The sequence below is a fragment of the Gallus gallus genome, chromosome Z (assembly GCF_016699485.2).
Source record: "Gallus gallus isolate bGalGal1 chromosome Z, bGalGal1.mat.broiler.GRCg7b, whole genome shotgun sequence".
Taxonomy (NCBI): Eukaryota; Metazoa; Chordata; class Aves; order Galliformes; family Phasianidae; genus Gallus; species Gallus gallus.
In genome coordinates, this window is record NC_052572.1 from 34,169,004 (window position 1) to 34,181,810 (window position 12,807).

General features: G+C 37.6%; 1 protein-coding gene across 12 annotated transcripts in view; it reads left to right on the forward strand.

Moving 5' to 3' along the window:
* DENND4C (DENN domain containing 4C) overlaps positions 1 to 12,807 on the forward strand; it is an 83,238-nt gene that overhangs the window by 65,532 nt on the left and 4,899 nt on the right. For all 12 annotated transcript variants that reach the window (XM_046905887.1, XM_046905885.1, XM_040656252.2 and 9 more), the window contains 8 exons: positions 600 to 709; positions 3,523 to 3,698; positions 4,430 to 4,612; positions 6,142 to 6,331; positions 7,233 to 7,478; positions 8,681 to 8,798; positions 10,127 to 10,280; positions 11,327 to 11,391. In XM_046905887.1, the coding sequence (XP_046761843.1) occupies positions 600 to 709; positions 3,523 to 3,698; positions 4,430 to 4,612; positions 6,142 to 6,331; positions 7,233 to 7,478; positions 8,681 to 8,798; positions 10,127 to 10,280; positions 11,327 to 11,391 (1,242 nt within the window). The remainder of the gene's footprint in view (positions 1 to 599; positions 710 to 3,522; positions 3,699 to 4,429; positions 4,613 to 6,141; positions 6,332 to 7,232; positions 7,479 to 8,680; positions 8,799 to 10,126; positions 10,281 to 11,326; positions 11,392 to 12,807) is intronic.

Sequence of the window (12,807 nt, forward strand, 5' to 3'; positions counted from 1 at the left end):
GTAGTGATTTTAGTCAGGAGAGTTTGACTGTTACTTAAAGCAGTGCTGATAGTTATGCTTCATGAAACAGTTGGAATCAGTTTACTTTTGATATTCCAGCTGTTTTTCCCCTTCTCATCAAAGCTCATAACTCTGAACCCTAACCTTAATGAAGAAAAACTTTGTTTTATGACAGTGTTAGCCAGGGATCACAGTACTGGTATATGTGGTACTGTGTGTCTCGCCTGCTACTATACTGCCATTTGTTATTTTCATACAGATGCATCATTCAAGAAATGCTGAACACCTTTTCTGGATTATGTATGTTGAGCAATCTTACCTGTCCTTTGCCATTCTTTGCTCTTTGTATTTTCAGATTTTACTCACTTCTGCTTTTTTTTTTTCACTTTGCCTGACTGTTCCATATTATTAGACAAAAATAAATCTGAAATGTTAATCACAATGATATCATTGTGTGTTGCAATTCCAGTAAAGTTACAGAGCTACACGCTTCTTTTGAGATCTGGTACCTGTTTCTGTCTTGGCTGAACGGAAGTTCTGTTTTGGAATTGTTCCTTTCTTTTCTTGAATGGAGACCTGAACCACTCTTTTCTGTACAGGTGAAGTTTCATTCCCAAGAGGTATGAAAGTTCCAGATTCTGAGAAGTCAGAGCTCAGCTCTTCTCATAATACTAGTTTATCCAGCATTTTCCAGAACTATGCAATGGAGGTAAGATTAATACATTCATATATTAAAGATGCAATTACTTGATACTATTATTTGAATTAATTACCTGTTTAGTTGGATTGTGGTTGAATTTTTCATTATAACATTTTTTGCATGTTTCTGCTGCAGAGGGGCTTGATGTGACAGTAATTTTGAAAAAGTGTTTCAAGTGCTTTTGTGTATATTTCATATAGGGAGAAGAGATAACTTAAGGAAAAGTTAAAACTTGACGTGCAGCAGAAGTTAGAATGAAAACAAGACTCCTTTTCCTTTCAAACTTCTTTTTCCTTTAAGAAAATTATTTATATATACTAGATAATTATGGTGGGTTGTCTCTACATGTCTGTAAACCCCTTTATCCACACATTCTACCACATTAGAATGAAGGAGAGAATCTGAAGGGCAGAAGCAAAGAAGAAACTTGAGAGTCAAGATGGAGACAGTTTACAGAATCACAGAATGGCCCAGGTTGGAAGGGACCTCAAGGATAATCAAGCTCCAACCCCCTGCCAGAGGCAGGGCCATCAGCCTTCACATTTAATACTAGACCAGGCTGCCCAGGGCCCCATCCAACCTGGTCTTGAGCATTTCCAGGGACAGGGCATCCACAACCTCTGGGCAGCCTGTTCCAGCACCTCATCACTCTCACAGTAAAGAACTTCCTCCTGACATCCAACCTAACCCTTCCCTCCTTCAACTTAAAGCCATTTCCCCTTGTCCTGCTGTTATCTACCATTGCAAAGAGTTGACTTCCCTCCTGTTTATAGGCTCCCTTTAGGTACTGAAAGGCTGCAATGAGGTCGCCCCGCAGACTTCTTTTCTCCAGGCTGAACAAGCCTAGCTGCCTCAGCCTGTCTTCATAGGGAAGGTGCTCCAGCCCTCTGATGATCTGTGTGGCCCTCCTCTGCACCCTATCCAGTTAACGGTTAACAGTTTAATAAAAGTGATATTATTTCTTAACTGGGGAGAAAAAAGAGAAAAGGTAACAATAAACAAGTGATACTGACTCTCACTCACTCACCACCAGGTGACTAGTGCTCCCTATGCAGCAACTACTTTGGAAAAGCTATTCATCATGCACAGCTTTTTTGCTGAGGATGATATTATGTAAGATGGAGCATCTCCTGCTGTCCCCTATTCCAGTCTCTTGCCCACCTCCAGCCTATTTCCTGGTGTAGCAGAGAGGGACAAAAAAAAAAAAGGCATTGGTGGTGTGTAAGCTCTGGACAGCAACAGTTAAAATAGTGGTGTGTAATCAACATCATGTTGTTCATAAATTGAAAATGCTGGACAATAAGGACTGTTGTGGGGAAAAAAAAAAATCTGTACCGGACTAGCAGTGTACAGTGATGTGGTTTGCCTCTCTATTTCAGTTATTGCTTGTAAATGCTTTCAGAGTTCAAATATGTAGGCAGTAACCACCTGAGGGCCCCCTCCACCTTTGTTATTATCAGTGATCTCTGTTTTAATAAATGACCTCATCCTCTGCCTCCTCATTTTCAGTTAAAACATCTTTAACTCATTTCTAACTTCTTACTTGGGTGTTAGGGGGTGTTTTTCCATTGATTTAGACAGGCTGGAAAATCCTGGTTTGCTTTCTGAGTCTACGTCAAGACCTATTGCTTGTTTCTTTTCTTCTAATTCAGACCACATATTTTTTTCCCAATCTGGGCATTGAACAAAGGCATGTGAAGACACTCATTGGTCTTACATTCTGCATCCATTTGATCCTGTAACACATTCACCGGTTCCTGTAGGAGCCTGTATTTTCCTCTTCTGTTTGTCTGTTAAAACACTTGTCTTCTTGAGACACCATCAGTGCCATTCCTAATACAGCACACGTTGTGGCTCCTAATACATCACACACTGTTTGCTCCAGACGGGATGCCATCCAAAGGGACCTGGACAAGCTTGAGGACAGGGCCCACATGAACCTAATGATGTTTAATAAGACCAAGTGCAGCATGCTGCATTTGGGTTGGAGCAATCCCAGATGTGTTCAGACTGGGAGAACTAATTGAGAGCTGCCCTGCAGAGAAGGACTTAAGGGTCCTGGTGTGTGAAAAGCTGGGCATGAGCCAGCAGTGTGCTCTTGCAACCTGGGAGGCCAACTGCATCCTGTGCTACATCAAGATGGTGTGTAGCCAGCAGGGAAAGGGTTGTGATTGCTCCTCTCTGCTCTGCCCTTATGAGTCTCCATCTGGAATACTGTGCCAGACATGGGACCAACAGCACAAGAAAGAAGAGCTGTTGGAGTGGGTCCAGAGGACAGCCTCAAAAGTGATAAGAGAGCTGGAGCATCTCTGCTGTGAAGAAAGGTTGAGGGAGCTGGACTTGTTCAGCCTGGAGAAGAGTAAGCTCTAGGGAGACCTCATTGCTGACTAGTTGTACTTAAATGAAGGAGCTTATAAACAGGAGTAAGAGTAACTTTTTACACTGGCAGATAGTAATAGGACAAGGGAGAATGGTTTTAAACTAAAAAAATTGGTGATTTAGATTAGTAATTGGGAGGAAATTTTCTACTCAGAGGTGAGGCACTGAAACAGGTTGCTCAGAGAAGCTATGGATGCCCCATCCCTGGAGATGTTGAAGGGCAGGTTGGATGAGGCTTTGGATAATGTGATCTAGTGGGGGTGGGGGAGGTAGGGGGCAAGCCTGATTATGATAAAAGGTTTGGAATTGGGTGATCTTTAAGGTCCCTTCCAGTCCAAGCTATTCTGGGGTTCTATGAAACTCATGTAAGTGCTAAGCCAGCAAAGGCAATTTTGAAGGAATCCTAAAAGAAGAATGATAACATTCATTCCTTCCTGTTTTAGGTTTTGATGTCAAGCTGCTCTCAATGTAGAGCTTGTGGTGCTTTGGTTTATGATGAAGAAATTATGGCTGGATGGACAGCAGATGATTCAAACTTGAACACTACCTGTCCTTTCTGTAAAAGTATTTTCCTACCTTTACTTAATGTTGAGTTTAAAGACCTGCGTGGCTCGGCAAGGTTAGTGAGCTTCACACATGTTGGTTTTCTGCCTTTTCACCTGAATGTAGTTATATTTTTTACAGAAGTAATTTTGTTATATCTTCCAGTATTTTTGTCTAGATATTTTTAAGAATGTAACTGCCCAACAGTTGCGATTGTACTGAAGGAAAGTATAAATTGTGTAAACTGTCGACTCTTGTAGTAAAATAGTCAAAAGAAAAGTGGTTGGATTTTTGTGCCAGTCTTGATATTTTCTTTGTAAGCATTGTTGCATAGTAGGTAGTAAGTCTGTTTTCATTTTGTTTCTTTAATGCTGAAACGCACATTGCTAGTGTGTCTACTCAGAATACACTTGCAAAACAAGATCACCTTGCTGTTTTCTTGTGTCAGTAGTCAGACACAATCTCCTACTCTCTAAAGTGATGTTACAGTAACAGCTGTTTTTATTGCTACTGATTGAGAAGGATTACAAACTAGGTTCCCTGTAACTATATATCCTTAGAGTATAGGGCAGGATTTCTTATTTTGTGGATACAATTTCTCTATATTTTCATTTACTCTCCCTTTCTAAGTTACCAGGGAGAGAACAGAATGAAGATTATGTCACTACTGTCAAGCTTTTAAATGTTGAATGTCTTCTTGATTTTTCCTACCTTTTGAAAGTAAATGTTGAAAATACTGTACTTGAATGAATGTATGTTTTTACCTTAGCCTGTTTCCCCTCATCTCCCATTCATGTTTTAACTTAGCTTTTTCCTGAAGCAAAGTACCTCAGGAGACAGTTTACAAAGTAGTAATACTCCATATACCACGGATCTACTGGAGCAGAAGCTGTTGTCCAGTCCAGCTGTTACTGACTTGATCAGTTTTTCAGATCACCCACAGTCCAGCCATACTATTGCTGAAGAATCTAGCTCTGCAGCTGAGCAGAGGTAGGTAGAAAAGCGTAATTAATTCTGCCAGAAGTGTATCAACGCTTTCCAATATTCGTAGTCTATTTCTAGAGTGAAAAAATGGCTTAAGCACTATACATGGTGGAAAAATCCAACTGTAGCTTGATTGTCTGTTTCCTCTTATTCTTTTTCTGTGTTTTAAGTGTACTGTTATCAATATGATTTGAGTCTTCTTCTGTAAATGAGTACCTTCTAGGCATACAGCTGTCTGCAGAATTTGAATCTTCATGTTTGTCTGCTAGACAACAGATAATAGATAATAGATAAATAGACAAATAGATAAAGCTTCTACTTAGCACTGTTGGAAGGCCTTCAGCTTTTAAAGACAAAGAAATTCTGGCATTAGTCTTCCTTTCTCTGTTTAGAATTACAGCAATATAATGAGAAAAAAATATATATATTTGCTGTAGGCTTCTTTGAGTTAAAGCCTTTGGAATGATCTACACTTGCATTGAGGGATTTTTGTGACAATAATGATGTAAAATTAAAACTCAAATTCAAACTGTAAATCTTAGAGCAGTTTGAGGAAAGAAGCGTTGAGGAAAAGGTGTGCTGTATTGGAAAGGGGAAGAGCTGGGATATTGTTGCTGTGAAGGTTTTGCTGGGGTTTGCTCGTATTTTGATGGAATAGCTTTTTCATCATTGTTCAATTTGGAAACCTTGAATATCTCTTATTAAGGCTTCTCTCAGACTGTTAAAACTTTCATCAGTGTAATAGCAGTTGGTCTTAGTTCTCTTAAAATGGAAGGTGCAATGTTAATCTCTTATTTCTGGTCCTATATTGTTAACAAAATCAGACAAATTAAAAATCCACACCTCCAAATTAATCATTTCTGTCTCTTTGCAGATTATTTGGAAGCAGGCACCTTCTGTTTTTCTTGTTATTTTAAAATTCTATATTGTAGTTGACTTACTTTTATGCACTGCTTCAGTTATGAGGCATGTAAAAGGTGTATTCTGCGTGTAGTTGGATTTCATTCATGAAATTTGATGACCAGTAGTAGGAGCTTGCTTTATTTATCTTGTTGGTGAAGTTCAGCACTAACAGTTTGTTTTCCAAAACCTTTGGCTTCCTTTTTGGCAGACACGTTGCTTTGTTTCCTCTAGTATTTTTATCAAAACAGGATAATCTTTGTGTACTGACAAAACTTGACATTGCTATTATAACATGCTGTGTTCTTTTGGGCATGATAAGGCTATACCAGAGGCCTGTATAGAACTGCTGCATTTTCAGATTGATTTCTTAGGCATACCTATTGTCCTTTTTTTTTTTTTTTTTTTGTGTGTGTGTGTGTATGTGTGTGTGTGAGAGAGAGAGAGAGACTCATATTAATTTCAGAGACACATTTTGTTTTTCCCTAAACTGTGGAGATAACTGTGCAAATTCCTTGTTGATAGAGAAACTTGGTTCCGTGCACTTACTTGGTGGCCATTCTCTGCTTCTTTCCTGTTGCAAATGGAATAGTGAATAGTTCACACTGACATATTCTCTTCTAAAATTGAAACAGTAAAGCTGCGGAAGAACAGAACAAAGATCCCAGAACCGTGAAGACACCTGCCAATAATCCGCCAAAAAGGGGAGTGTCTTTAACTCGAAGCCACAGCGTTGGAGGTCCACTGCAAAACATTGATCTTTCCCAGAGACCATCACATGGCATTTCAACAGTTAGTCTTCCAAATAGTTTGCAAGAAGTTGTGGTAAGTTTCAAAGTCACATGCTAAGTTGACAACAAAATGTTGAATACAATGAATTTAAAATGAATAATGTTCTGCTGCTAGCATTGTTGCCTCTGTTTTGGGAACAGAAATGGTCAAGTGTATTTTCATGTTCTTATGACAAATCTTGGTGTCTTCCTGGTTCATTTTGTCTAAAAGAGTTTGAAGAACTGTAACTTTAGTATAATGTGTTCTCTTTGTCAGGACTTAACTACGTTTTGTCTTTCTAAAGCTAGAAAGTTGTTTTAAAAATAACTCAAATAGTACAGAAGACTAAACACACAGTGTAGACAACACAGTGAGCCATGAGTGAAAGATTGTTCCTCTTTCCTTCTATTACTTAGAATATACTTCTGTATATTCTAGTAGACTTACTTGATGGGTTGGCTGGAAAAAAGTAGGAGGCATATTCAGAGTATTACATTATTTTTTCAACTGAAGCTGAGTTCCTCCTCTCTCTTAGTTCTTTTTATAGGCAAGAGACTGTCTTAACAAGTACCAATGATTAAGTACCATACATGATGTAATTAAATATTTTTTGCTATATCCTTTTATCACTGGCTTAGTACAAGCTTAGGCAGCTTGAAACTGTGTAGTCAGAGACAAGTAATAACAAATCAGCATTTTATTTTCCTAATAGAAGAGAAAGCAAATGAGCTTAGGTGATTGTGCTGTAAAGTTAAGATACACTTCAACAGCCAAAACTGCTGATACCGCTAGTGTATGTCCAGTACTTCTAGAAGCTTCTTCCAAATGTCAAAAGGAATGTTACAAGGGGGGATTTTCAGGGAAAGTAATTCTGAAGTAAAATTCTGGTAATAAAATTCTCTGATTTTGTAAAATAACAAATTTTGTCTATTTATTGTTTTTGTTTTGTTTTTAGGATCCTTTAATTAAAAGACCTAATCCTCTCCCTGTATCTGTACCCTACTTGAGCCCTTTGGTACTGCGTAAGGAGCTTGAATCTCTATTGGAAAATGAGGGAGAACAAGTAATTCATACATCCAAATTCATCAATCAACACCCCATAATATTCTGGAACTTAGTTTGGTATTTCCGAAGGTTGGATCTACCTAGCAATTTACCTGGACTTATTCTAACATCTGAACATTGTAATGATGGAGTGCAGGTTAGTGACTTTCTCTATTTAGAACAGCAGCTGTTACAGTACCTTAAATGTTTTTAATTGAAGAAAAAAGACCCAAAGGATAAGATTAACTAAAGGCAGTATGTGTGCTTGTGGAGATCTTGCCATTTACAATATGTTGTAATGTTCATGTTGTGGATCCCGTGCTTTGGTATGTATGTTTTTAAAGTTATTAGGTAAGATTCTTTGTTCTTTTCTGTTAATAGTTTTTGCTATTCACACAGAGGGAATTTCATCACTACATAAATGTAACTGAAGAATTGATGCTATCTTTTGTATATTTTGTTTTTCCAGTTTAAAGGAACAGATATATATATGATCGAATACCCAGATTCCATGGATATTTGTATACAGCTCTTGTGATGAACTAGTGATGTCATATCTACTTATAAGCACTCTGATTTTAAGATTTCATTATTCAATTTCCAAAAACCACCTTGGAGCAGTTTTTTTTTAAAATATAGCTGAAGACCAAAACCAATAAAATCTAAAGCATTTGGAAAAATAGATATATCAGCAGGGAAAGTCACAAGATAAGATATGAAATTGTGATTACTAATTTAAATTCATACACTTGCTGACGTGTTTTTCTTGTCTACTATTTCTTGTATTAGAATTCATTAGTATTGTGTATTATTATTCGTATATTAGTAATCACGAATGTGTTAGTGGTTCCAGAGGCTCTTAATTTTATAAAATAATTATGGAGCTATTGTTTTCAGTCCCACATATTTTGTAATGGAAATAAATGGTTGATATATGTATGCAAGTAGGGTTTCTAGTTGTTGGTGTGATCAGCATGTAAATATGCTTACCAAGTCATACTTGAATCAAAAGACACTAAGTTGTATTCTAATTTCATTACCTCATTACTACCCCTCAGTAGTACAAACAGAGTAACATATTTGACACACAAAACATAGTTTAGGATGCATACTCAAATATGTTCTGCAAATATTCATAGAAAACTGAACAATGTTCATATGTCCAGCTACACTAGAAAATGTTGCTCTACCTTGCTCCTGTTAAAAGCAGTTTCCTCTTAGAAGACAAGAGTTTTCATGTTTGCTGGATTGAAGATAAACAAAATATTTTTGTTTGGTTGTTTGCAAAATGAGTACAAGAACAGATTTTATACAGTAAGTATGTGCTTTTGTTCTTTTTCCCTTTCTTCATGTTTATAGCTTCCTTTGACATCTCTTGCTCAAGATAGCAAGCTAGTATACATCCAACTTCTGTGGGACAATATCAACCTCCACCAAGAGCCAGGGGAGCCTCTGTATATATCCTGGAGAAATCTCAGTAAGTAAACAAATGTTACAAGAAAGCAGAGCAAGTAGAGGCCACAGAAAGAAATAGTTGTTTTGTGGCATTTAAAGTTTACAACGCTCATAGAGCTGGATATCATTTTTAGTATAGGAAATATTTGCAATCCCTTAGATGTTCGACATAGTCTCAAGTGTCAAATTATTTGTGACAGCATTTTCTGTTCTCTGTGAAAAAAGAATGTAACCAGTTCTTCGTATGCACAGGAAGGGAGGATTTGTTCTAGATTCAGTGTTAAATAAGCTTCACTTGATTTGAATGTTTGGTGGTATCATCTGGTTATAGCTGTACAGTAATATAGTAGAAAACGATACTTCAAAACAGTAGCTGGTTGTTTTTATAAATGAATAAAACGTTTCCAATCCCATTTATAAGTGCATTTGTCAGCCTACTTGACTAAGATCCGAGAAAATCTTTGTCTACTGTAGTTTAGTTTGGAAGGATGAGAAATCATCACGTGTGGCACGCTAGTTCTGAGAATTCCTTTACTTATGATCAGTAAAAATTCTTTTGTTGACCTAACTTCTCATCCTGCTTTTTAATTTTTAAAATCTGTGCATTTTCAACATGTTTTCATAGTCATTTTTATAGCAACATGCAAGTTCTGGTTTTGAGGTAATGAAAAAACATTTGTCCAAAGTAACCTAAATATAACCAGACTGATCAGAAAACTAGTGGAGAACACGGAACAATATGTATTTTCTTTAACTTGCACAAAGGATATTTATTTGAGTATAATATATGGAAAGCATCCCCAGAGTACACAGCTGTGAATGAAGAAGTATACATAAGTGTGTTTGAGCAAATAAGTAAATAAAGGAGCAAAAAATTTGAAATAGGCTGAAAGAAAGGCAGTAATACTGCAGAATCTCTTTACAGAATGTATTTAGAAAACCTTGCCAATACATGCCAATTTTTGAAACTGTCAGGTCAGTATACTTATGACTCCAGGTTTAGTCTGCATTTCATTTACATGCCATGTGCTTACTAAATTTCACTCCAAGGAGGTTAAGTACAGCAATATATCTAAACTATCACACCTAACATGTGAAGCTGGAGACTCTGCAGTCTCTTGTGCTTCTCTGTCATCTCGGAGCTCGTGAATCTGGATACTTTTGCATTTGTGGTGAAGTAAAGCCTAGAAGCAGACAGAGCCTTTCTGTGGTGATGCATTTCTGTAAATTGAGTAGAGATTCTGTATATATATCTCGTTTTTTGAAATGCCTTCTGCTTGTTGAACTGGAAAAAAAATAATGACCCCTATCTTTACTGTACTAATAATCAAAACTGCTGTATTTAACTAGATTCTTCTGAAAAGAAACCCTCTCCAGTGTCAGAAGATCAACAGGCAACAAACACTTTGTTGGAGAACATTAAACTGAGTATTCAACATAATAATGTTGTTAAACCAATCCACCTCCTTCTACAGAAAGTTAAACCAGATGTGAAACGACAGAGGTAAAGTGAAAATCTCTTCTTACTTTCTTGCCACTCAAAGTTAAAGATCAGACCATATACTTTTCACACTGAGAATTCTGTGTGGGCTTCTGGGGAGTATTAACATTCTATGTCCACTCAACACTGTGTCTAATTCTTAATGCTGTGTTTACAAACAGATGCGTTCTGTAGCCAGATGCAAAATTCATCCAAAATGAAATGAATAAATATAACTAATCAAAATGAGCTTTTTAAAAAATGAATTAAAAAAAGCACAGGTACTTTGTGGATTCTGGTGTTGCCCCACATCTAAGTACAGAAGTGCAACATGCCGTTGCATAATCAGGAATAGTCTACAAACTGCATGGATACAGCTACTTTTTATAAGTTTTGCCAACTTATAGAAGTGGGTAATAGAATGGGATGCAACATAATCCCAAACAAAGTGAGACACTCTATGTTTGCTGTCTGTGCAGTAAGTCAAAAAGGGCTTCATACAAAAGCACAGTCTGAAGTATGTAATTTCCAAAGTGTGTTCAGGAGTCTACTATGTTAAGTTGATCTTTGCTTCTGTGGTTTGTAGTTACTAAAAACAAACAAGATTGATCTGCCTAAAGGAGAATCTTTCACAAGGTAAAGATTAATACCCAGTTTGATAGAGAGAGATCTTTACTTTCTGAAACAAACAACAAAGTGTAGCTTATCTGCGAAATGAGTTCTCTCTGTGTATTTCGTTGTCAAGCAGCAATGAGTTAATAAGTAGTTGATGCATAATTCCACATTTCTTGTTTTTCTGGAGGCTTTACAAAATGTTTGGCAGGGAGATTTTCAGAGCCAGTGTAACTGCTGAGATCCATGGTTAATACAACTTCATAATCTATGGCAAATATTTAGGCTTCAGAAAACCTCAAGCTAATGGTCATGAAGATTACATACATTCTTCACAAGCGTGATTAAAAGAACAGTTGCAGAAACTATATAATGGAAGAGCAGTGTCTTTGACAGTGGCTTTTTAAACTGAGAACAGTTGGCAAGTTCATTTATTTACCCTTCAAAATATTTCCTAGGAGTTTTTACAGAGAAATTCTTTTCCTGTCTCTGGTATCACTTGGAAGAGAGAACATTGACATTGGTAAGTGAATAATACTGTGAATTCTGTAGTGTATGTGGTATGTGTACAACGTATGTGAATACTCTATATGAAAACTAGTGAAGAAAATTGGCATCTGTATATTTCTAAAAAACTTTTCACTTGCTGCATTTTAAAGAAAAGTGCAGTGCTGTCACTCTTGAAGTAGGTTTCACTTTTCTGAAAATCTAGTCTACGTGGGGCCATTAATTTTGGTTTTGATGAAACTATTACCTGTTTCAGTGCTACAGGTTTGGGACAGAGTGGCTGGAAGGATGCACAGAGGAGAGGAACCTGAGGGTGTTAGCTGACAGGCAGCTGAACATGAGCCAGCAGCGTGCCCATGTGGCCAAGAAGGCCAATGGCTTCCTGACTTGTATCAGAAATAGTGCAGCCAGCAGGAGCAGGGAAGTGATTGCTTGTACTCACCGCTGCTGAGGCCACACCTCAAGTACTGTGTTCAGTTTTGGGCCCCTCACTACACAAAAGACATTGAGGCCCTGTAGTGTGTTCAGAGAGGGGCAGAAAAGCTGGTGAGGAGTCTGAAACACAGGTCTTAATGGGGTGTGGCTGAGGAAACTGGGATTGTTAATGAGGAGAAGGGGAGACTCAGGGGAAACCTTACACCGCTCTACAATTACCTGAAAGGAGGTTGTGGTGAGGTGGATTTTGATCTCTTCTCCTGGGTAAGTAGTAATAGGACCAGAGGTCCCATCACCTTAAGTTGTGCCAGCAGAGGTTCAGTTTGGATGTTAGGAAGAGTTTCTTCTTGGGAAGAGTGGTTAAGCATTGGAACAGACTGCCCAGGGAGGTGGTGGAATCACTGTCTCTGGGGGTGTTTAAGGAGAGGGTAGATGTAGTAATTATGGACATAGTGGGCAATACTGGTGGTAGGTGGACGGTTGGACTAGATGATCTTAAAAGTCTTTTCCAGCTTTAATGATCTCTGATTCTATGAAACAAGTATTAAACTATTTTAAGTAACCTTTATCTTGAAGTGTTGTTCCAAGACTGAGAACTTGCTCCCAGTCTTGCCTATTTTTTTCCCAACTCACATATCCTGCATTAGCTCTGTCTTCTAAGTAGCTGCTTGCCCATCCCATCCTGCTGTCCTCTAACATTTATTTGGCAACATGCAAGCAATGGGACTCACTCACAGCCATGTGACATGAAGTGTCTTGGAAGCAGGAGAACTCCTTGCACGTTATGCTTTCACTACAATGCTTTTTGATGTTTCAGCCTGAAAATGCTTTGTAGTTTCTTTGATAGAATCTTTTTTGGAAAAAAAAAATCCAGTAGCTAGTTCAGTTATCCTAAGATAATATTTTTTATTCTATAAAAATTACCAGAAGTATTTTTGTAGGAAAAGTATTGCACACTATGCATGGTTTCTTAAGTAACTTTAATAATGCTCTTTGT